Source organism: Perissodus microlepis, chromosome 11 (genome assembly GCF_051167445.1).
Source record: "Perissodus microlepis isolate ML-2025 ecotype Zambia chromosome 11, ASM5116744v1, whole genome shotgun sequence".
Taxonomy (NCBI): domain Eukaryota; kingdom Metazoa; phylum Chordata; class Actinopteri; order Cichliformes; family Cichlidae; genus Perissodus; species Perissodus microlepis.
Window position 1 is genome coordinate 20,524,766 of NC_140471.1, and position 25,411 is coordinate 20,550,176.

The 25,411-nt window shown below is 46.9% G+C and overlaps 1 protein-coding gene across 1 annotated transcript in view; it reads left to right on the forward strand.

The window, feature by feature from the left end:
- The window catches only part of invs (inversin), a 39,474-nt gene that overhangs the window by 3,575 nt on the left and 10,488 nt on the right, over window positions 1-25,411 (forward strand). The window contains exons 3-17 of the mRNA XM_084943056.1: window positions 3,821-3,920; window positions 4,227-4,393; window positions 5,629-5,802; window positions 6,371-6,538; window positions 6,654-6,834; window positions 8,710-8,819; window positions 9,282-9,453; window positions 10,211-10,366; window positions 10,481-10,602; window positions 12,626-12,733; window positions 12,840-12,946; window positions 13,037-13,246; window positions 21,660-21,871; window positions 23,316-23,883; window positions 24,707-24,858. Coding sequence (XP_084799182.1) covers window positions 3,821-3,920; window positions 4,227-4,393; window positions 5,629-5,802; window positions 6,371-6,538; window positions 6,654-6,834; window positions 8,710-8,819; window positions 9,282-9,453; window positions 10,211-10,366; window positions 10,481-10,602; window positions 12,626-12,733; window positions 12,840-12,946; window positions 13,037-13,246; window positions 21,660-21,871; window positions 23,316-23,883; window positions 24,707-24,858 — 2,707 coding nt within the window. The remainder of the gene's footprint in view (window positions 1-3,820; window positions 3,921-4,226; window positions 4,394-5,628; window positions 5,803-6,370; window positions 6,539-6,653; window positions 6,835-8,709; window positions 8,820-9,281; window positions 9,454-10,210; window positions 10,367-10,480; window positions 10,603-12,625; window positions 12,734-12,839; window positions 12,947-13,036; window positions 13,247-21,659; window positions 21,872-23,315; window positions 23,884-24,706; window positions 24,859-25,411) is intronic.

Sequence of the window (25,411 nt, forward strand, 5' to 3'; positions counted from 1 at the left end):
TCTCTATTTCTGTCTGCCTTGCTGTCTCTCTGCCCTCCCTCCTGAGGGTGGCTCATTAGTGATATAATGGGATGACACAAAACACACAGCTCCTCTAACTCTCAGAGTGTCTCAAGCAGTGGCTGAACTACACAGACAAGGTTATGGGGACTCTGCTGGTAGTGTTAGAGAACTGTTTTTTTTTTTTTGTTGTTGTTATTGTTGTTGTTTCATCCCTTCTTCTTCTTCTCTTTGAAGCTAAAAAGAGGCTAAGTGAAAATGTTGACAGTCTGCCACTCAAGACAGAATTGATCAGCCCACAAATGTGCACACACACACACAACAAACCAATCACAAGCTGGGCAGAACCCTATCGACTCAGTGTGATATCACAACACCTAATGACACTAAGATAAGCTTCACTAGCAGCAGTCAAATTCAGGGCTGCACCAGTTCCCGCCCTCTTTCTCCCCCTTTTGTTGTCGTAGTCTTTGCACGGAGCATAACAACACTGTTTCCCAGTGGATGAAAACACATGGGCGAATGAAAACACGCACAAAAATACACCCTGATGTATGCAGATATGCACGCACTTAGGCTCAGGTGTAAGTTCTCAGAGGGCACAAGCCAATCTCTGTGTCCCTTAAGCAGTTGTGCGCACACACACACACATTCTGTGCTTTCTGAGTATCTCAGGAGGAAGATAGAGAGCCAGGCTCTAATGTGCCTCTGCCCACACACACGCCTTTCCATCCTACACTTCATATCTGCATCACTAATCTCTATACATATACCATATATGTGTGTGTGTGTGTGTGTGTGTGTGTGTGTGTGTGTGTGTGTGTGTGTGTGTGTGTGTGTGTGTGTGAGTGTGTGTGTGTATCGGTGGTGTGTGTCTGAGTGAACGGCAGTCAGGCAGGGGTGTTTTAGCCACAGGCGTCACTACCTGACCCCCGTGGCTGTGAGATTGACAGCTGTGGTCCCACCTAATTGCATTACTCTCCCAGGTGATTGGCTCACACCCTAGGGGCTCATTTGTCAGGATGCACTGTGGTAATGATGTAAATTAGCAGATCTATGTGTCACTCAGCCTGCTTCCCTCCTGCTGATTGGCCCCGCTGTGCCCAAGGGCTCGGCCCCCAGCTGAGGGAGCCAGCTCATTGGTCCTTAGGGAAACAGGAAGTCCCCGAGAAATAGGGCTTTACAGATTGGGGATCCTTAAGGGCTGATATTATCCTTCCTCCAACATCTATACCTGTCAGTCAAAAAAAATCGAGGAACCGACCCCTGAAGCTTCTATCTTCTATCAGATACATGCATGTAGGAACCCATAATAACCCCGTGATGGCTAAGAAGCTAAGGGCTCTCTGCTCTAACTGTATAAACGGTAATAAAAATGTTTGCGTGTGTGCGTGCGTGCTCTAGAAATGAAATAAAGGCCACAGGCTCAGGCTCTGTCCCCCATTGCTAACCCAGCATGCCCTAGTCATGTCGCCTATCAAAAGCAGACACCTTCACAGTGACAGACAAATAGAGAAGCACACACACACACACACACACTTTTTTACCTGTTTGTCTCAATGGCATCAATTGAAGCGTTACTTTCAGTGAGTGTGTGTCTGTCAGGAGGCAGCAGCGCGTATGTTTGCAGCACTCCTGTCGTGTTTCTGAAAGGTTTCGTCGGAGTGTCTAGATTCTTTGTTAAAATCTCTGCAGTTATATGAGGCAGAATATGAATAAAGACTAAATAATGTCAGCATCAGCATGAATCAATACTCATACAGATGCACAATCACTTGGTCTGGACCTCAGTCCATGATCAATGGTTTACTCTGAGTTATTGTCTTCATATTAACAAGCGGAGTGCTCCCTGAGGAACGCGTATGAATGGCTAAATGAGACCACTCCAAACCTCTCAACAGGACCTTGTGTTGTGTTTACATCCTCCTTTGTCTAGTTTCAGACGCTGCATTGCAAAAGCCTTTTTAGCCAAATTTGGATGCACTGTAGGTGTTTCCAAAACACTCAGGTCCTCATAAAACTCTAATTGCCTACTCTTGGTGATATGAATGTCCCTCGCATAGATTCAGATATTGACTCGTGTCCCTCATGTTGGTGTTTGGCCAAATTATAACTTTTGTTTATTTATTTATTTTCCTGCATCTAATATTATTCATAAATCAATTCATATTTTAGTCTGACTGCTGGGGGCTTTCAAATAGACTTGAGAAGTGTAGAAAAGGATAAAACTAAATGGACCGAAGGAAAGAAGTTTGGCTTGAGTGCACGACTTAAAGGAGGTCTTGTGATCATCTCTTTTTTTTGTATAAAAGAAATCATAATAATAAAATTGTATTACTTGTTTGTGCAGCTCTGGAATATCTGCTGTTTGTGCGTGCATTAAGTTAAATATTTGCAGACTCTGTGAGTGTCTGAGTGAGCATTTCCATCTGCATTACTGACTGGGGTAATGACTTTAAATTAGAGATGTTTGTGGTTGATTTTGGTAAAACTCGTGTAAAAACTCTCTCTCACGGAAAATCACTTCCCATGACATGGCACATGTGCCAAACACACACGCTGACACACTAACACACACCTTCAAGGTGCCGCTCCCCCACTACTACCACCACCACCCGCTTGATCTCACACATAGCCTTACCTCGCAGTAAATGTTGTAACAAACTTGTATTAAGTCTCTGCCACTACTTGGCAGTGCGTGAGAAAGCAGGAGCATGATGGGTAATTGCCGTGCTGCACGCAGTGTCTACGGGAGCTCTCTTTATGAGGTGACTAGGGGGAGGAAGAGGGGGATGAGAAACGATGGATGGAAGACACCGCAGTGTTCCCTCACCTCCTCGACCAAAAGTTTAGAAGTGTTTTTAAAGCTGCGAATGCTTAACACTTATCAGTAACTCCCCTCTGCTGTATCGGCATGAAGTCTCTTTGGATGGTCAGTTTTGGGTAGCATCAGATCTGGGAGTTAATGAAAACGTCTCGGAGAAAACTCTGATTGTGGCATCAGTTTGTGCCTCCAGCATTTATGTGTTTAAGGGCAATAATTGATTTCTGTGCTGCGCTCCACAGGGCTTGTCCCACATCTCCAAACCGAACACACAAACTCACACATGCATGCGCGCTCACACACACACACACACACACACAGATATAAACACGGCAAGGCATGCTGCAGTATTAATGAGACATGAATAAGACATGAAGAGAGACCCCCCTCTTACACGCTCACACGGGGTCTCCCCCTCCCCAGCTGCTTCCTGTCTGCACGTTACCCAGCTTCACTGCGCTCTGGTTAAGTGGGGCCAGGAAGAGATTTAACCCCCTCAGCAGGAGCACACACACACACACACACACACACACACAAGCGCATACTTTCAATTGTGCACACTCGCAGTCCCTACTGCCAGCTCACATTAGCTCCCTGATTTTGTTATCGGCTGTACGCATTTTGCTGTACGATCGACTGCTTGTGGAGCTTCAGGTGTTTATTATCTGCCCGCAAGACGATCCGTGTGTAACATAGTAATAGCCTTCTGAATGGCTCAATCACTGTTTGCTTAGTATACAGAAAAACTGTGTCTATATTCTCTGATCTCGAGAAACGCAGTTTTATTTAGAATATATTTATTTGTCACACAATATGATATTATACTGAACATGAAGCACTTAATTGTGAGTGTGTCCAGTAATGAGGGTGTGCTTTGAGTCAAGTGAATGCAAAGGAAACTGTCTAGACTCAGTTTAATGTCACTTTGTTAAACTGTATGTCTGTATATGTGTTGCTGCAGCTCTAGTTGTGACCTTCCATCTGTTTGTGTTGCAGGCCTCAGCGACGTCCAGCCCAGGACCTGCCTCTCTGGGCTCGCAGGTTCATGCAGCAGCTGTCAACGGAGATAGAAGCGCTCTCCTCAAACTCATCACCGGTAAGCAGCACACGGGCAACTGGCCTCTAAATCTTAAGTTCATGAAGTCACACGAGTCATGGCATGTGGCATAAATTAGAAATGTGTAGCAAAAGAATACAAGAGGGCAAATATGAGGATGCAGGTTATGAGTGCTAAAGTGCTTCCTTGTGACTCCCAGCAGCTCCAAATAAATTGATTTTTCTCTTTAAGTACAAGAACTTACAAGAATGAATTCTGTGGATTTTCACCAAAATTGTGGTCTCTATTGATGTCTTAACCTCTGACTTAAACCTTCTGTTGTGCTTCGTGTGTGTCCACATGTAGCAGAGCCCTTGCTGAAGGACCGTGAGGACCAGTTTGGCCGGACCCCTTTGATGTACTGCGTGCTGGCTGACCGTCTGGACTGCGCAGAGATTCTGCTGAAAGCCGGAGCATCGGTCAACAAGACCGACCTCAGCCAGCGAACCGCTTTGCACCTCGCTGCACAGAAGGTACGGGCATTCGCAGATGTGCAGGTGAACACTGGAGCACACACATAAAGCACACTAATGTCATCAGTTACGTATGTCGGCCCTTTTTATGTCATTATCCTGACAAAATTCATTCACAAAGGCCATAATTGGATAGATTTATTAAAGTGAAATGAATATGAACCCAAGGTGTGATCTCATAGAAGTTAAATAACAGAGAAATTTTGACAGTCTGTCAGCTCCAATGGGAAGCCAGTGCCCCCTAGTGGCTGTAATTATGGCCTTAGGGCTTATTGAAGATAATATGACCTGATTTATGGGCCTCAGACACAAGCAGTGTAGCTATGAGCTTCCTTTGCACATGCTTGTACATGAAGAATTATTCTGCATGGAGTATTTCTGCTGTTTCACAGCATTTTAGACACACAAACATGTGAAAGAGGAGGGGCTTGATGTTCTTTTCAGTTCAATCTACACACTTAGGGACAATGAAGACAAAGAGTTAATGACAAAACCTCCAGAGTGATGAGAACAACGGGGATGTGGTGCTAATAATATCTCTTTACCTCTCTGTTATTTATTGGCGGCTTCTTTTATTAGAGTGTACTGATACAGGATCATCATATCACTGAAGGGAGAGGGAAGGTAATAGGTTACTAGGAGCTGTCTCGTAGATGGGGAGTGTGTGTATGTTGGGGGATGCTAGTGATGGGAAGCCCTGTCTCTTTGACATCTGATCAATAAGTGGCTGAGACAGCGAGAGAGGCAAGGGATTACTGATCTAATTGGACTGAGAATAGGAGGACAGGAACACACACACTCTCTTAGAGTCTAGATGCATGCTCACACACGAGATAGATCTGTCAGTCTGTGGCTTTGTGGTCACAGAACGATACTAAACACCCTCACACATGTTCACCCTCACACTGCTGCTGTGTGGCCACTGTTGCACCCAGTGGCCCGCTGGTGAAAGAGTGAGCATAAAGATGATGACGATGATGAGGAGGGGATGGCAGGCAGAGTGCTGCTGTTTACTGTTTAACAGCTCATCACACACACTGAGGAGTGAGGCAGGAGGAGGGAACGAAGATGGATGACCTGTGGATTGAACCAGACGCGGCTAAAAGCCCGGGGAGTTCGTGTGTGTGTGTGTGGGAGTGTGTGTGTCATTGTTGCTGGTTCATGACTAATGTTGAGGAGAATTGGCGATTTCTGAGCTTCTTATCAGCACAGTTTGTCCCTCTTGTGTGCTGCAGGGGAACGTGCGTTTCTTGAAGCTGCTGCTGTCCAGGCGTGCTAACTGGCTGCAGAAAGATTTAGAGGAAATGACCCCACTCCACCTGGCCACCAGACACCCCTCACCTAAAGCGCTCGCCCTGCTCCTCAAACATATTGGACCTGGAGAGGTTGACACACAGGACAAGAATAAGGTAGTGGAGTAGAGTGCGTAAATATCCATCTGTCTTTATAACTGTTCTCAGTCACAAAACAGCCAGCCAGGGCGTCAAGCCATTAACCTACAAACAGACTCACTCAAAGCCATTTGGTAGATGCAGCGGCGGTTTTAAGTCATACACACATTAAGTCATACATACATAAACACGTTCAGTGAAAAGCTTAACAAGCTGTAGCTTTGTCCTGTGTTCTTGCTGATAAAACCACAAACACACAGTGTTCTCTGTCTGCTCAACCTGATGTGTATCTGACATCAGTAGTTAGTTTTGTAATAATCCAATATGCATCATCGTGTCAGATGACAGTGGTTTCAGCAAATCTCAGAATAGCTCAGTCGTCGGTATCTAGGTTTAAATCTCAGCTCACTGGTGGATCTTCAATATGAGCTTTGTGTAGCACGTTCCCTCATATTTCCTGGCTGTATCGTAGTGTAGTGATTTTTTTTGAAGTGGAAACCTCAAACCCAGTCTTACGACTGCCCATTTTAATTTTAGCACCATTGAGAAATCTTTGTGTCATCTTTTATTGTCATTCTGTCGACAGCAAACTGCTCTTCACTGGTCGGCTTTTTATAACCGACCAGAACACGTTCGCCTTCTGATCAAGCACGACTCCAACATCGGCATCCCGGACAGTGAAGGCAAGATCCCCCTGCACTGGGCTGCACACAGTCAGGAGCCCAGTGCCACAGAAACTGTCCGCTGTATACTGGTACACGCCATATCCACACACACGATCACAAATTCATTTGTCTTCATTTCCCATCCTCACACATCAAACCTGCATGTTTGCATCTTTTCTTGTTGTTGTCTGTGTTTGTGTAAAGGAAGCAGCACCCACTGAGTCCCTGCTGAACTGGCAGGACTATGAGGGTCGGACGCCCCTTCACTTTGCCGTTGCTGATGGCAACGAGGCAGTAGTGGAGGTGCTGACGTCTTATGAGGGCTGTAATGTAACAGCTTATGATAACCTCTTCAGAACACCGCTGCACTGGGCTGCTTTGCTGGGTGAGTTGACACACATCTTATATGCAGTTTATTATTACAAGAACCTGCAAGAATTTCAGGCTTTTTAGAAATTATATCCTTAAAAGCTAAACTATCAGTAGAATTTAGAATCCACATTTTTTTTCCTTTCTAGCAGCTTAGGTTTCAGTCTCTCAGCCACTTTGGTGATGGGCAGGTTGGCAAATGAAGTTAGGCAGAAGTGTCCATTTATTCCATTTCAGTGTTTGCAGATGACATTGTGATCTGTAGTGAGAACAGGGAGCAGGTGAAAAAGAGGTAAAAAGGTGGAGGTATGCTCTGGAGAGAAGAGGAATGAAAGATGCTCGAAGCGAGACAGAATACATGTGTGTGAATGAGAGGGAGACAGGTGGAAACTTGAAGATACAGGAGTAGAGGTAGTGGAGATGGATGAGGTGAAATACTTGGGGTCAATCCAAATCCAAAGCAAAAGACAGTGCACAAGAGAGATAAAGAAGAGTGTAGGGATAGGGTGGAGTGGGTGTTATGAGTATGAGGGGTGATTTTTGACAGAAGGACAGCAACAAGAGTGCAGATGGTAGTGAGACCTGCAATGATGTATGGTTTGGAGATGGTGGCACTGACACAAAGCCGAGCTGGAGGTGGCAGAATTTAAGATTTTCATTGGGAGTTGCAAGGATGGACAAGATTAGAAATGAGAACATCAGAGGGACAGCTGGGGTCACATGTTTAGGAGACAAAGTTAGAGAGGCAAGGCTAAGATGATTTGGACATATGCAGTGGAGGGATAGTCGATATATTGGACAGAGGTTGTTGACGCTGGAGCTCACAGACAGGAGGAAGAGGAGAAAGTACTCATAGGAGGTCCATGGATGTAGTAAAGGAGGACATGTAGAGGGTTGGTGTGACAGAGACATGGTCAGATTTCATGACTACTAGCGAGAGCAGCCAAAAGAAGAAGAATGGATCAGATAAAATGGCATTAAAATGTGTAGTGTGAAGGCAACACCCTGACTTTTTCTCTGGCTCCTCCAGCAGTTCTATTTATTTAGTCCTATTGTGTGAACACTTCCAGTTATCTTACACTTTCACTCAAAAGTTTGAAGTGCTTTTTAGATCAGAAATGTTATAAGTGACCATCAAAGATTAATGCTGTCATTTAATCATAAGTCATTTATTATTTTTAACCGAATGTCTGTGGAAGGAATACAGACGCACATTTCAGCAACCACCGTGTTCCAGTGAGACTTGAATCGATTAAGTTAACACAGCAGATAGCAAATGTGCTGTTTTTAAAAAAAGGAAAAAATGTGCCTATTTGGGCGTGTGGCAAATCATCCTAAATGGGTTTGATCATAGTCACACAGAAAATAAAATAAAATTCCTTCAGAAACTTCACAATATACAAGTTCTGAGAAACTGAGTCTTGTACTTAAAAACCAGTTAAAGCAAACAAACAAATGATTTCATAGAAAAGTGGGAACTACTCAGTAGTCTCAAAAGTGTGCAAAATTGGCTTTAACCAGAACAGAAAGAGAAGTGGGAGGCCGAGGTGCAAAACCACGTCTGTGGTTTAAAATAAGACATCTCACAGGGGCACAACTGAAAACGTCATTAAACAGTAGTCATACAAGCAATTTTTTGCTGGTTTGTGACGTATTTTCATATATTTGTCGCTCAGAATAGCCTTCATTTACAGCAAAAATGACTCCAAACTTCTGGGTGACAGCATGTGTGATAGCAACCTGTTTATTTCTTTAGTGTCACGTTAACTGTTAACTGTACAAACAAAAACACACGCTGCATCTGTAAGATGGTGTGGTTGAGCTGTCGTCCTGGCGCTTCACATCCTTGTTTCCCAGCATGTCCCTCTGATGAAAAACGTGTCTTTTTCAGGCCATGCGAAAATCGTCCACCTGCTGCTGGAGAGGAACACATCAGGCACTATTCCCTCAGACAGCCAAGGAGCAACACCTCTGCACTATGGGGCACAAAGCAACAATGCTGTGAGTCACTGACTCACATATTGTTACCTCCGCCAAGGAGGTTGTGTTTTGGTAGTGTTTTCCTGTCGTGCTGTCTGTAAACATGATGTCTCAAAAAGTTTTGAAATAATTCCAATAAAACTTTGTAGGGGTGTAGAGTGGGGTCATGTTAACAATCCACTGAAATCTGGCTTATATCCACCAAGGTCTTCAAGGTCACCTTAATGGAAAATTGACAAAAAGTCTTATAAATGAGAAACTATTTAACTTAGACTCTTACAAGTGTGGTGTGTTACTGATATTTGAAAGTCCTACAGGAGAGAGTTTAAACGCTTGATTGTTCAAACACCTGTTTTAAATTACAGCAGTATAATAAACCAGATCTTCATCTTATTAGTTTGTTGTAATTATGTTTCAGTATCTTCACCTTGGTCCAAAAAAACAACACAAATAACCTGCGTTTTTCTTTCTGTGTGCATGAAGGAGACAGTTGGCGTATTCCTGTCCCATCCGTCGGTGAAAGACGAGCCCGATCTAGAGGGGAGAACAGCGTTCATGTGGGCTGCTGGGAAGGGCAGTGATGATGTCATTCGCACCATGCTGGCCCTCACCCCAAACATTGACATCAACATGGCAGACAAGTACGGTGGCACTGGTGAGGACTTGACAAACCAGAGGAGGAACTAAAGCTCCTCCGAACTGCTTTGGCCCACTTCCCCTGTCCTCTGTGTGCTTCGAGGGAATGATGACATAATTTCCCTGGTCTTAATGCTCTATGTACACATACATACATACCTTTGTCCTTACTGGTTGCTTGTTTTAAAGTTGGGATGATGATGTCACAGGGGATTCCCCCAAAAGTGCAAAAGAGGCAGTGAGATGACAGGAGAGAGGGAAGTGATACTGTGAGCAAAATTAGTGTGAGCTTGTCACAGACGCGCACTACTGCCAGCACTGTCCTTTGACAAACACACATACATGCAGGCACACATGATTCCCGCCACGCTTTGACCCCCCGGGGCTATTTGAACCTATAATCTCCATGGCGATAGCCCCTCTGCTCGACGGTCATTGTTTATGCATGAATTACATGCAACGGTTGAATCATGCTAATTAGACAGTGTGAAGGGCAGTGTAAATGACCGAATCACTTCCATGCACTTGACTCCAGTCTGTACTGTCTGGGGACTGGAGTGAGGGCAAGGGGGGATTCCCACAAGGAGGATTAAGTGCACCACTCCTCATTAAATGTCTCCCCCTGTTTAACCCTTCACTGACCAGGCTTTAGCCACAGCCCAAACAGGAGCATCAGTCAAAGGAGTGATGTGGAGAAAAAGAAGGGACAGACCTGAGGAGTGATTCAGGACATCATATTTTATCATGTGCATGTGTGTGTGCGTGTGTTTAAACAGCGCTCCATGCGGCCTCCCTGTCAGGCCATGAGAGCACAGTGAAGCTGCTTTTGGAGAAGGGCGCAATGGTTGACTCTCTGGATGTCATGAAACACACACCACTGTTTCGTGCCTGTGAGATGGGACACAGAGATGTCATACTAACACTGATCAAAGGTGGGTGTTCATTAACATATGTTAGTTACACTTTCTCAGTAATTTTGGGAAAGTCTTATTTCCTTTTTCAGTTTTCCTGTGGTCTTTGTAGTCATGCGAATGTTTTGAATAAAGGTTCTGCACGTGTTGACCTGGTGGACGTAGATGGTCACACTGCTCTACACTGGGCAGCTCTAGGAGGGAACGCTGAAGTCTGTCAGATACTGATGGAGAATGGGATAAGTCCCAATGTACAGGTATGCATAAACATATTTCACTAAGGGAGTAGTTGTTTTTAATACTTGGATGAAAATCATTTGCAGGCAACGGGCGTCTAATGTATAGAAGCCTAGCTAAGCTAAGCTGTCTTATTTATAAAGAGATTTGAAACAGCAAGTGCTGACCAAAGTGCTTAAGAACAGAATAAACATACAAAACCATTAATACAAAAACAATTAAAACAATGAAAGATCACCTCTCACACTGTGGAAAGTGAAAAGAGGTAGGTTTTAAGAAGTGACTTAAATGGGCAGAGCAGAAGCCTGCCTAATATGCAGTGGCAGCGAATTCCACAACTTAGGTGCTGCCACAGCAAAAGATCTGTTCTTTCTGAGCTTTTGCTGTGCCCTCGTATTATCTAGGAGCAGCTGATCAGCTGACCTGAGCAACCAGCATGGTGAGTGCACATGTAAGAGCTTAGTTAGGGTGGGGTAAGACTATTTAAAGGCTTGAAAACAAACAAAAGAAGCCATAGACATGTTGTGTTTCCTCTCCTATGATGATCTGCCAGACCTTTGTATCCACCAGATGTGCTGCTTGTTTGTCAGTCTCTCTATTAAATAACTGGGTCATTATCCATTTGCAGTGTGAAGTGTGTCTGATCAGTTGACAGCATTTGGCTGAAACTAAGCAAAGAGTACACTTTACTGTTCATCCTGCAACTTCTATCAGCAGCCAGATCATCAATGAACACTAGTGACCCAGTTCCTCTGGATCATACATGCCCATACCATAACATTGCCTCTGCCATGTTTGACAGATGATGTGGTATGCTTTAGATCATGAGTTGTTTCTCTCTTTTTCCAGGCTTTTCTCTTCACATCATTCTAGTACAAGTTCATCTTGCTTTCATCCATCCTAGAATTCTTCCAGAACTGTTTGGCTCTTTTAGATAGTTTTCTTGCAAAGTGTAATCGGACCTTCTTGTTCGTGAGTGTAACCAATGGTTTGCACCTTGTTGTACACCCTCTGTCTTCATATTCATAAAGGGTGTCTTTCAATTGTGGACTTGGAAAGTGATACTCCTACCTCGTCAAGTGTGTTCTTGACTCAGATAGGTGGTGTAAAGTTGTTTTTCTTAATCCTGGAAATAATCCTCATCACACACTCTAGTTTTAGTTTTTAGTCCTTTTGGTGTTTCACAACATGGCAGCCATGCCAAAATGGGTATCTCTGCAAGTTTGATTTGGTAGAGTGGAACACCAGATGCCCTTCCTGACACAACCCCAAAAGGAATTTGTGTCTCCGACTGCAATCTAACCAGCGACCCTTCAGGTGTCTAATTTATATGTTAACCACTACACCATTCTTTTTAAGAATGTACCAGGTTTCTGATTTGGCTTCTACTAAAGTTTTTGCTATCTCTCTGATAGGTTAATTTCGTTTCAGCCTACTGATAGCCTCCTTCACACACTAGATAACTATAACTGATAAAGTAACCATTAGGATTAAATCGTCCAAATTCAGTTTAAAATTACAGGTTAATAAAAGGTTACAGTGAACATACTAGAGCAGGAGAGGGGATGAAAGGATGTTTTTTTCTTTAATATGAAGCGTGACCACTCACCCTCTACCTCAGCCCTGCAGCAAAATGCAATAAAGTTTAACCAAAGCCAACGTGCTGCTGCAGTAGTGTGTCATATTAAATTTTCATGGTCAATTGGAAACATTTAGTCATAAATTTTTGTTACAGTTACTTCTATTTCATTTAAACTGCTTTTATTTGGTAGTGTTTCACCTGTGTGTTCCGTTCTTTAGAGCAACAGAAACTATCTCTGGTTAATAATCATAAAACAACATTGTTATGGATAATCTAATACAGCACCGAGTGATTTCCTAGTTACATACTGAACATGAATTTTGGATTTTGTCCTCATTAATGACCAAAAACAGTTTGGATTCTCGTGTCCAGCGTAAAGCATATGGCCGATCATTGTGAACTTCAAAGCTGTCTATGTCGTAGCTCCAAAACTTCTGATCTGCTGTGTAAACTTTTTGCAGGATCATGCAGGAAGGACTCCACTGCAGTGCGCAGCTTACGGTGGTTACATCACCTGCATGGCTGTTCTCATGGAGAACCACGCTGATCCTAATATACAGGACAAGGAGGTAAGAAATTGCCTGTATTTGCTTGAATACGCTTTCATGTCTGACTTTTTTTTGTAAGGTTTAAACATACAACGTTAATGCTGTTTTTTTCTTTATGGGGGTCCAGGGCCGGACCGCTCTCCACTGGTCATGTAACAATGGCTACCTTGACGCTGTGAAACTGCTGCTGGGCTACAATGCCTTTCCCAATCAAATGGAGCACAGTGAGGAGAGGTGAGGACTGAGACCACAATGAAAGCAGCCGAGGTGAAGCTTAAAAAGTAGGAAAATAGATGTATGAATCACACTGTTTATGCTGTGCAGGTACACCCCTCTGGACTATGCTCTGCTGGGGGGGCACAGTGAGGTGACTCAGTTCATGCTGGAGCATGGTGCTCTGTCCATAGCAGCTATCCAGGACATCGCTGCCGCCTCAATCCAGGCGGTCTACAAGGGCTACACTGTCCGCAAGGCCTTCAGGGAGAGAAAGCAGCTCCTCATGCGACACGAGCAACTGCGCAAGGATGCAGCCAAGTGAGAGACACATATAGGGTCATGCCAGAGTTATAGGTATAATGGTAAAGTGAAGGAATTGGCATAACTAGCTTTTATTAACCAGCGTTAACAGAGCCTAGCAATGATCTCCTTATGGCATCTGACAGTGGACTCATGTTTGTGCTTGTTCTGCTAGGCCTCAGTGCAGCATTCGACACTGTTGACCACAATATTGTATACATGGGTTAGAATACACAGTATTAAAGAAATACACTGCAGGGGTTTCAATCATATCTGTCTGACGGACTCAAATTTGTTCATGTAGATGGGGAGTCTTCTTCAAACGCAAAGGTTATTGAGGGAGTTCCACAGGGTCCTGTGCTGGGACCAATACTGTTTATATTATACATGCTTCCCTTAGAAAGCATTATGAGAAAACATTACATATATTTTCATTGCTATGCAGATGACACACAGCAACTAGTTAAACTACAAGCATGTCTTAACAGGGCTCTAGACTAACTTTTTGCCATGGGCGTACCGGTACGCCTAACTTTAAAAAGTTAGGCGTACCGGCACAAAAGTTAGGCGCACACAAATTTTATAATAATTTATATAATATAATGTGTTTTTCTGGATACACTGTGCTTTTTCAGCATTCAAAGATTGATGACACCGTGTCAGAGCACTGGCTATGAATTTCAGAAGGATCAGGCCTTAACTTAACAGAAAAGTTAGCAATAGTTCTTTTCCTATTACAGCTACATCCACTTCTGTCGTGCCTAGGCTGATTATAGAAATCAGTGATGATTTCTATAATCCATTCGATTCCGGTTTTCAAAGTCCCGATTCGATTCAACTTAGCTTCAGACAGTCAGAAATATTATAATTCTGATCATTTATCAGTACTGACTTCATCAGAATTGTGAACATCACAGCAGATGCCTTTGTGTGAAAGTAACTGAGAATAAAACACAGAAAAACATGAAGGAGATTTTCCTGGTCTGGCTTTTTATAGCAGATAACCTTAAAAATATTCTACAATGTTCTGCATATAAAGTTTAAATTTCTTCAGTATTGAACAACAGAAAAAATAGGCTTTCTTGTCCGAGGTCATTTAAGTGAAAAAAAGAAAAGAAAAAGACAGCAGCCGACAGCGTTGTAAACAACGGTAGACTGGTGGGTAATAAGCGAATAGATAATACAGAAAACAGGGATTGGAGACGGGAAACTGTTCTTGAAGTACAGAGAGCGATAGAGAGAGCTAGCTGTGCATGAAGTGTGATTTTAATGGTCGTGGAAGCAAAACAGCAAAATTCATGACGACATTGATCAAATGTGAAGCGCAGTTTGCTGCTTCTTTTGCTGCTGGCTCGGTGAATTTTGGTTGGAGAGAGACAAAACCTGCAGCTCAGAATCAGCGCAAAAAGACGTAAACACAGAGCGGACCCGACGCAGAATCGCCGAGCTCCGACAGCGTGTCCGTCTGCGGACCGTCGGGTGAGAAAGCCGAGAAAGACAAAGCTGATTCTGATGCGTCGGGTCCGCTCTGTGTTTACGTCTTTGTGTGGAATCCGTTAATGAATCGATATCGCTTTATTCAAGCTACTCACCTCTCTCTTCCACCTGCACTTTCAACTGGACCACGGCCAATCAGAGAGGTCCCGCCCCTGACTATCTCTGATTGGTTTAGTCCACGATAGGGGCATAATGTGTGTCTGTTGTTGACCACAGGGAAGGTTGCAGATTTTTTTTTTTTTTTTTGCTACCTGAACAGTTGGTCGCACAGGTGCAACCAAATATTTTTTTTTAGTCGCACCACTGAAAAATTTGGTCGCATTTGCGACCAAATTGGTCGCACTCTAGAGCCCTGCTTAAAGACATAAAGATCTGACCTCTTCACTGGATGGTATTGTAGTGGGTCAGGGCTGTTCGGGGTTCTGTTTGTACAGTTATGTTTTGTTTATGTTGCCATAGTGACAGGTGACGCCCTCTCGCTGCGATGGTGTGTCCTTCCGGGGTCAGAGGGCGCCCTGTGTTGTTGTTGTTGTTGCCGCGCTGAGCAGTTAGCTAGCGGCAGTGTTCTTCTGCAAATGTAAATAAACGCCTGTGCTCCCTGGCTAGCTCACGGGAAGCAAGACCAAACGATACCTCCGTCTCCTCCTTGTCTGAGCTCGCCACATTGGTGTCAGAAGTGGGATAGCTCACCCTCGCCGTAATGGAGAGAGACATTCAGAGGCTGGAGCAAGCCGTCGAGGAGAACATTCCCCGCTTGGGAAACTGGCGATGGTAGAGAAGTCCCCCGACGGGTCCCGATGGTGCGAGCGCACCGCGGCGGCGGCCCGTCGCGACAGATGCTAGGGCAATGCTTCATGGGCTACCTCTGTCGACCCACACGCCGAGCCCCCAACCGCGAGCAGTTATGCCTACCACGCCAGTTAAGGTACCGAAATACAACGGGCTAACCCCGTTAGAGCCCTACCTCTCACAAGTGCGGCTAGCCGCCAGACATAGTGGCTGGAGCGAAGAGGAGACTGCTACACACCTAGCACTAGCATTAGAGGGAGATGCACTGCAGATACTCCTTGACCTAGCCCCAGCAGAGCAGCATGAGCTCCACGCCCTCACCGCGGCACTCGAGAGGCGATTCGGGCAGCGGCACTCCACTGATCAGAGCAGAGAGCAGCTAACCAACCGGAGCCGTCGACCAGGGGAGAGCCTGGGCACCTTTGCAGCAGACGTGTTGCTGTATGCTCGTCGTGGCTACCCGGAGTTTCCAGCAGCGGCCCGTGAGGAGCTTAGCCTGCATGCTTTTCTGCGAGGACTTTTCCCAGAGCGACTACGCCAACACGTCCGCCTGGCCATGCCTCAGACCCTCCGTGAGGCGCTCCTTGAGGCTGAAAGGGCCGAGCCGGTGCTCACCTCGCGACCTAACCAGCAGGTGCCCCCCCCAAACTACCCCCAAATCAGAGCCGCAGACTGCGACGGGGAGGGGGAGGTCGCCGAGATGTCCCAGCTGCAACCCTCGGTGCCCCGGAGGCGTCCTCGTCGACCAACCGACCGCTGCTACCGGTGCGATGAGCCTGGCCACGTGGCGCGTGACTGCCCAGCACCAGCCCCGAAGACCGGAACTACGCAGCCTCAGGGAAACGAGGAGGGAGCGGTGTAGCGAGGGGACCACCGCTCCAGCTTCCTGCCCCCTTCCAAGGACGATGCACAGTGGTGGGCCGAGTTGGGCACCTCAAGGGACTCCACCTGAGCTGCTGTGTTGAGGACCAGCCATGCCAGGCCCTGGTGGACACGGGGTCTACCATTTCCCTGATACGACCTGGCGTGCTCCCTGAAACATCCGGGCCACTGGTGAAGGGTTGGTTGCCCACAGACACCCAGCTGATGACAGTGACAGGGGAGAAAACTGTTATGCGGGGGAAGAAACCGTTGCGGATCCGAGTGAAGGATCTAGAGCTGGTGCACGATTTCTGGCTCGCCGACATTCAAGACCAGTGCATCATTGGCCTGGATCTGCTGAGCCGCTGGGGGGCCTGCGTCGACACCGCAAAGCTGGCTATCACTCTTGGCGCAGAGACTTTTGCTCTCCAGCGCGGCCAAAAGCAGGGAGCGGGGACCAGACGAGACAGGCGTCGGGCAGCTGCCGCTCAGCAGATTTCGGATGCCGGTGGCTCCGGGTCATCTCCACTCGCCTCAGCCTCTCAGCCTGACAAACCTCCTTCGACCGAGACCATCGAGGCTGTTGATGACCTTTGGCAGCGCAGCAGCGTAGGCCTCAACGTCGACCAGCGCCAGCGGTTGAGGTGCCTCCTGGACGAGAATGTGGACATCTTTGCCGCCAGTGACAAAGACTGCAGGCAGACGAGTCTGGTCCAGCACACCATCGACACCAGCTCTGCTCAGCCCATCCGTCTGCGCCCACACCGGCTGCCCCTCTCGAAACGGCAGGTAGCGGAAGAGAACATCCGTGAGATGGCTGCGGCTGGGGTGATCGAGCCGTCCAATAGCCCATGGGCGGCACCCGTGGTTCTGGTGGGGAAGAAGGATGGCAGCCCGAGGTTCTGCGTGGACTTTCGCCGTCTCAATGCAGTCACCAAGAAGGACTCGTACCCGCTGCCGCGGATCAACGATGCCCTAGATTACGTTACCGGCTCCAGTTGGTTCAGCTCCCTCGACCTACGCAGCGGTTACTGGCAGGTGGAGCTAGCCCCCGACGCAAGGCCTAAGACTGCATTCACCATTGGACAGGGGCTGTAGCAGTTCAGGGTCATGCCATTTGGGCTCTGCAATGCGCCAGCGACGTTTGAGAGGCTGATGGAGAGGGTGCTCGTGGTTATCCCTCGTAGCCGCTGCGTTGTGTACCTGGATGACCTGTTGGTGCACGGTGGCGACTTCGACAGTGCACTGTCTCACCTGAGCGAGGTCTTGAGTGCCATCCGATGAGCTCGGCTGCGGCTCAACCCCGCGAAATGCCGCCTGTTGGCGAGAGAGACCACGTTCTTGGGCCATGTGATCAGCGCTCGAGGTGTCGCCACTGACCCCGCAAAAGTGGCTGCGGTCCGAACTGGCCGACTCCCTCGAACGTCCAAGAACTGCGGAGCTTCCTGGGCCTAGCCTCCTACTACCGTCGGTTCATCAAAGGGTTCGCGACAATGGCCAGCCCCCTCCACCGCCTGACTGACAAGGGACAGCTGTTTGGCTGGGGGGATGCCTGTGCTGCGGCTTTTGAGCAGTTGAAGGAGGCCCTCACCAGAGCCCCAGTCCTGGCCTACCCCGACGCCCGGCAACCTTTCATTGTGGACACTGATGCTAGCAATGTAGGGGTCGGGGCGGTCCTTTCCCAGCAGGATGAGGCTGGAGAACGGGTGGTGGCGTACTTCAGTCGTGCCTTGGGGCGAGCCGAGAGGAACTACTGCGTGACCCGGCGGGAGCTGCTGGCCGTAGTGCTAGCGGTGCGGCACTTCCAGCCATATCTGCACGGCTGCCGGTTCCTCCTGCGCACTGACCATGCATCTCTGACTTGGCTCCTGAACTTCAAACACCCAGAAGGGCAGGTGGCCCGCTGGCTGGAGGTCCTTCAGGGCTATGACTTCGAGATCCAGCATCGGCCAGGTCGACAGCATGGCAACGCTGATGCCCTCTCCAGACGGCCCTGCGTAGCCGTCGAGTGCCGCTACTGCCTGCGACAGGAAGAGCGGGCCCAGGAGGTGCTGGGGGTGGCTACTGCTCAGGCCACAGCTGGCGGAGGGGGGTGGCTCCCATTGACAACGCAGCAGCTGAAGCGGGAGCAGGAGGCCGATGCGACGTTGGTTCAGGTGGGGTCCTGGCTGGAGGCGGCGCAACGCCCCGCCTGGACGGGGGTGTCAGGACAGGAGCCCGAGGTGAAGGCCTACTACTCCCAGCACAACAATCTGGAGACCCACGACGGCCTCCTGTACCGGAGATGGCGGGCCCCCGGTCAGGGCAGAGATCTCCTGCAGCTGTTGGTGCCTCGGTCGCTGCGGTCACAGGTGCTTGAGCTGGTCCATGGCTCGGTGGGGGCAGGACACTATGGGAACGCCAAAACTCTCCGCCGCCTCAGGGGACGGTTCTACTGGCCTGGCTGTCAACGGGATGTGGAACTCCATGTGCACTGCTGTGACACCTGCACGGCACAGAAGGGCCCAACTCAACGCTCCACTGCCCCCCTTCAGCAGTACCTGGTGGGGGCCCCAATGGAAAGAGTGGGAGTGGACGTCCTAGGGCCTTTCCCCGTCACAGAGTCAGGGAACCGGTATGTGTTGGTGGCTGTGGACTATTTCACGAAGTGGCCAGAGGCCTACGCGGTGCCGGATCAGAGCACAACGACGACGGCCGAGAAGCTGGTGGAGGAGATGTTCACCCGTTTTGGGGTCCCAGCTGAGCTCCACAGTGACCAGGGGCGTAACTTTGAATCGAAGGTCTTCGGGGAGATCTGCCGGCGACTGGGGCTGGAGAAGACGAGAACCACACCGCTCCACCCACAAAGCGATGGCTTGGTTGAGCGCTTCAACCGCACGCTGGCCACCCAGCTCGCCATTCTCACCAGCCGCCACCAGCGAGATTGGGACCGACATCTGCCCCTGGTCCTTTGGTCGTATCGGACTGCGGTGCAGGAGTCCAGCCAGTGCACACCTGCCGCTCTGATGTTTGGACGGGAGCTCCGGACGCCTGTGGATCTGGTGTTCGGGTCCCCCCCCGAGCCGGAGATTGATGGTGGGCCAGAGATGGACTACTACAGGAGGCTCAGGGAGCGGCTGCAGGTGGTTCATGTCTACACCCGCCAGGCCCAGGCCAGCGCCGGAGTACGACAGAAAAGAGCCTACGACACCAAGTGCCAAGGGGGGGTTTTCATGCCTGGCGACAAGGTTTGGGTGTACTGCCCGGTTCGCAAGAGAGGAGTGTCCCCCAAACTCTGCAGTCACTGGCAAGGGCCGGCAGAGGTCGTGGAGCGGCTAACAGACGTGGTGTACCGTATCCGCATGCCGGGCCCGGGGCGCATGGTGGTGTTGCACCGGGACAGGCTCTCACCGTACCGACCGCTCGCTCCAGCAGACGCCGGAGCAGGGGATGATGGTGGCACCCCATGTTCTGACCCAAGTGACTTTTCCCCCGCCGGTCGTGACCGGCCGGTGCGCCAAAAGAAGGCACCTGGACATTTGCAGGACTTTGTGTGGGGTAATGGGGTCGCCGGGGACGACTGACCCCTTAGGTGGGGGCTATGTAGTGGGTCAGGGCTGTTCGGGGTTCTGTTTGTACAGTTATGTTTTGTTTATGTTGCCATAGTGACAGGTGACGCCCTCTCGCTGCGACGGTGTGTCCTTCCGGGGTCAGAGGGCGCCCTGTGTTGTTGTTGTTGTTGCCGCGCTGAGCAGTTAGCTAGCGGCAGTGTTCTTCTGCAAATGTAAATAAACGGCTGTGCTCCCTGGCTAGCTCACGGGAAGCAAGACCAAACGATACCTCCGTCTCCTCCTTGTCTGAGCTCGCCACAGTATGATCTTGCCTTGCAATAACACTTTGAGGAATCTTGGAGTTATTTTTGACCAAGATATGTCCTTCAGTGCGCATGTTAAACATACAGGCTTTACTATTGGAATGTATTATTATCGGGCTGTCCTAAAACACCCTGAAAGGATGATCCAGAATGCTGCAGTGAGTGTACTTACATATTTTTCCCATGTTAGCTTCTTGAATCTTTCTACTCATATAATCAATCTGAAATATCAAGCCCCATAGGTATATGTTAAGGATACATGGAGCATGCATCTGCATACCTCTGTTGCATTTCTGTGAAAAGCATAGGGACACCCAAGTTTATGAATATGATAAATCGAGAATGAGGTGACATAGGATTTTCAAATGGACATCATAGGTGGATCTCCTAAAACTCTTGGATGAGTTCAAATCCGAGTGAGCTTCACCTCAAACTCAGAGGTCAAGTTTTCTGAAAATCTTGTGAATGTAATAACTGAAGAAGGAAGTCACCTAGGAGTTTCACACTTATACCAAAGCTACATCTCCTAGGAGGCTGAGGGGTAGCACTGGTGGCCATCAGTATTAAACTCTTTTGTCCTGTCTCCCTTTGAGCTCTTTGCCCTAACCCCAACCGATCACAGTAGATGGCTACTCCTCCCTGAGCCCGGGTTTGCTAGACGGTTTTTTTTCCCGTCAAAAGGAAGTTTTTCCTCCCCTCCGTCGCCGAGTCCTTACTCATAGGGGCTCATCAGACTTCTCTCTCTAACATTGTAGGGTCTTTACCCTACAATATAAACAGGTGTCTGACTGAATTGAATTGAAAATATTATTATTTAGTGAACATTAACACATTTGGTTTGGTTAACATTTGGTTGCCCAGACAAACCCAGAACCACCACACACTTAAGCTGCAATCACTGATTACATGGCTTCATGGTGTTTATATTCATTAGAAGTTACTCACTGACATCCCTCTGTTTGTCTCACACTGTGTCTCGCAAATTACATTTACTTTGCCTTTGAAGCAGTCACACTCTCTCCATATCTATCTTTCTTTCTGTCAGCCCAGCACACACATACGTCTCCTCTCTGTCTGCCTCTTCCGACTCGTTCTTCTTCTGCCATTTGCTCACCAGTCTCATCTTTATTCTCTTAAACAACACTTTTGACAAGTAAATTTGTTTTCAGAGGGCACATTGACTTCAGGTTTTTATGGTAATCCAAGCAGGCAGTTTTATTTAGACATGCCTTTTAAGCAAAGCTTTTTTTCCACATATTACTATGATAAGCTAATATCCTTATCAGATTATATTCAAGCTGTATAGAAGACGTCCAGGAATGTTCTTAAAAAAAGGTCCAGAGCTAGAAAATAACCAGAAACCTACAATACTGCCTTTACCAAATGACGAGGTTTCTTTTGCATTTTTTGCCTGGTTTTCTTTGTGTTTAGAAAGCGAGAAGAGGAACAGCGGAGGAGAGAAGCCGTGCAGCAAGTTTCAGGGGCCACAGCAGAGAAACGGAGGGTTTCACCCGTGAAAGCAGAGCAAGAAAAGCTGTCCTTAGTGAGCATTATAGAGGACTTATCCATGAATGATTCGTCTGTGGAAACAAAGAAATCATCCAAAGCTGAACGCACTAAGAGCAAAGAGGAGAGACACAGAGGTACAAAAATACAGAAATCCTCAAATTTAGTCTGAAGTGTAAGTGTTAATGCGCTTACAAGTGAGGACACGCCTGTGCAATATCGCTTTAATAACTAACCATAATCACATCCCTTGTCTTTATTTTACCCTGTTAAAAAAACAAACAAAAGGTGTGAATGCGGGAGTGAATGTGAGTGTGAATGGTTGTCTCTGTCTATGTGTTAGCCCTGCGATGGACTGGCAACCTGTCCAGGGTGTACCCTGCCTCTCACCCTAGGACAGCTGGGATAGGCTCCAGCGCCCCCCGCGACCCTAAAAAAGGATAAGCGGCAGTGGATGGATGGATAGATAGATAGATAAAAATATAAACCACACTGCAACAGAAGTCAGTAAAAGTGTTTTATCAGTACTTTGTAAGTCTGCCTTTGTTTTTGATGAGACACTGAATCCTCTTCAGAATGATGGATGTCACTGTTGCATACTTATTTGAGGATATATTCTGCCATTCTCCTGGGACGGTTTTATCAGCTGGTCTCTGTGGAAAGGATTGTGCTCTTCTGCTTTTCACCTTCATACCTCAAATGTGTTCTGTTAGATTCAAGCCATGCAACACATTTGGCCAGTTTTTACTTTACTTTACACCGATTCTGCCAGTGTGCTTTGGATCTTTGTGATGCAGGAATATTTGGCTCAGTTATTTTGATAATTTTCTGTAATACTTCTTGCCATCATGGAGTCTGATATCATCAAACCACTGCCTTTGAGTTTCCCGCTCAGGTTTGCAGTGAACTTGCTGGACTCCATCGTAGACAGTCCTTTACACTGTCCGAGCTGTCAACAAAGCTTTGACTTCCTTGTGTCTGAATTACTTTCAAAGTTGTGCAGTAGCACGCTGTCTGTGGACAACCACTACACCACACTTCTGATTAGTGGTGTCGTGGCTCGTTCTGTTCTTTTCTGCAGCTGCAGCTCAGTCTTTGCTGATTTTTAGTGGCTCGCTTATCTTCCCGTGTCCTTTACCACCTTTTTGATGACAATCAGATTTTTTAATTCCTCTAAAAAAATTATTTTGTATAATCATGATGCAAATATACAGATATGCACAGCACATCAGATCCAAAATGAGAGAAGTTCCAGTCTTCAAAGCTAATTTCATAAACTCATTCATGCAATTAACTAACTAGAAATCAGAGGTGGACTCAATTTAGTTGGTCAGCAGCCTGTATAGTCAGTTTAGTCTGGAGTATTTAACTCTGTGAAATAATGCATTTTGAATCATTGACTTTAAACTGATATTGCACAGAGGTGTACTTTTAAACACTAATTTTAAACACTTTTTAGGTGTTTAAAATGAACTTTTAATTGAGCAAATGCATTCATCTTGACTAAACAGTACAGACAGTGGTGTTTTGTTCATTTACATGATCTTATTTTTTTTTTCATTTCAACTCCACTCCAACCAGCTCACAAAAGCAGGTCCTCTAGAAGAGGTAAAGAAGCTGAACCGCATGATTGTCCTGAAGCTTTGGGCTGCAGTCATGTGAGCAGTGATGCTTCCCCCGATGCTCTGCAGACCACAAGGCTGACAGAACTTCTCTCCCCTTCCGGCTTCAGACCCACACCTCCCTCCATGCCCAAATTCAGGGAACGACTTTTGTCAAACTCACCCAGTCCTTCCACAGCGGTCTCCTCTGTGGACCAAACTGAGGCCGGTAGAAGAGACTGCACGCTTCTAAAAAAGAGTAATGCTCACATGAGCGTGCAGACTGCCCGGGCAATTACCGATGCCCACACCTCTCCACAAAAACACAGACAACATAAGGAGCGTACTTCAGAGAAGGCCACAACCAAAGACCAAACTCGCTCAGCCTCATTAAGAAGGAGTTCATCTGTAGATCACAAAAGCCCCCCAAGAAAGGCTCAATCTGCCGCACACGCACCAATGTCAACACGCGCACACAGGGAGTACAACAAGGAGCATCGCAGGAGGAGAAACGAGGCTGCACGCATCATCCAGCGTGCCTGGAGAAGGCGAGTTTACATTTTTCTCCTTGATCGTGTTTGTGTTTGTACCAGGAGGGTTGTGGGAAATTGGCAGCGCAGTATGATATCATAAGGCACACTTTATTGTCCCCTTAGGGAAATTTTTTGTGGACTCAAGTGCCGTCACAGAAGCTGCCTTCACTAAGAGTCAGTAAACATTAAAAGAAAAGAGAAATTAATAAATAGATTTAAAAAAGGGGCCTATCACAATATTCAATACACACATTGCAGATAATCTTAAAAACTGTTATTTAAATGCTTGATCGATGCTGGTACAAATGAATTTTTTTGAAGCAATTCAGACCGCATTTAGCATTCAAAATTTTGGGGCAGTGCCATGTGGCACCCACATGTGCCCCCTTGCGAATACTTTCCCGCCCCCGTCTTTAGTCTGAATGCCATGAACAGTGGAGCAGTGGGGGGGAGAGCGTGGGAGAGGGTTGAGACAAGAAGACGTGGGACAGAAAGGCTGTAATCTAGAAGTTTCATAGTATTTTAACAAGAGGCTAAAAGTTCAGCCGGGCTGCTCTAATAGCTACCAGAAGCCTCTCGTTGCTTTTCTCTCCGTCTTGCACACACTGCGTTTCTCTTAGTGGATGCCAGTCCACTGCAGGAGGCCCTCTGTTTCTCCTCAGCTTCACAGTTATATTGTGTATATGTTGCCTATTAATTTCCTTGAGTAAACTGTTTACTTTGTTTATGCTTAGTGAGAATTAGTGCGAGGACTTGCCAGCTTTTAAAGCTTTGAACGCTGTTAGAGATGATTTTTATAGAACTGCGTGCATGTGTTTGTGTGGATGTGTGTTTGCAGGTTTTGTGCACGCAGATGGAGGGAGGTAAAAGCCCATGAAGAGGTGGAGTCCAGACATTCAAACTACACCCATAACAGGAAGAAGGTGGAAATCAGAGCTCAACCTGCTAAGCCAACACAGAGTAAGAGCTCTGTGCTACAAAGCATCTACGGTAAGATCACCAGCATACTGCCCCAAAACTGTTTTTAGTTTCCCGAATCATTCTATTGCTTTCTTTACACTCACCAAACACTTTATTAGGCACACCTGCTCATTAATGTAAATATCTAATCAGGCAATCACACACCTGCGATTCAGTGTATTTCGGCTTGTAGATGTGGTCAAGATGACCTGGTTAAGATGAAACTGATCATCAAAATATGGCAGAAAAATTATTTTCTACACTTCACAGGCTGGTCAAACTGTAAGGGTAAAATGAATGAAAAGCCTTCTTTTCTATGGATCAGAAAGTTTTAATATCATTGTCACTTGATCAAAACTGTAAGTCAGAGAGGAAACGGTCAGGTAATGAGTGAGAAACAGTGGTGTTATTAAAGATGTTTAAGGAATTGAGCATCTGCCCGTCTTAATTAAAAGTGGTATTAAAAGCAGATGAAGCTACAAATCAAGGTGTATAGAACAGACCGTAAGCAATATCTTATAAACGTTGAATGACAGAAAGGTCTTAGCGTTAAAGAAAATGTAGATCTTCTGGGATTTTCCCA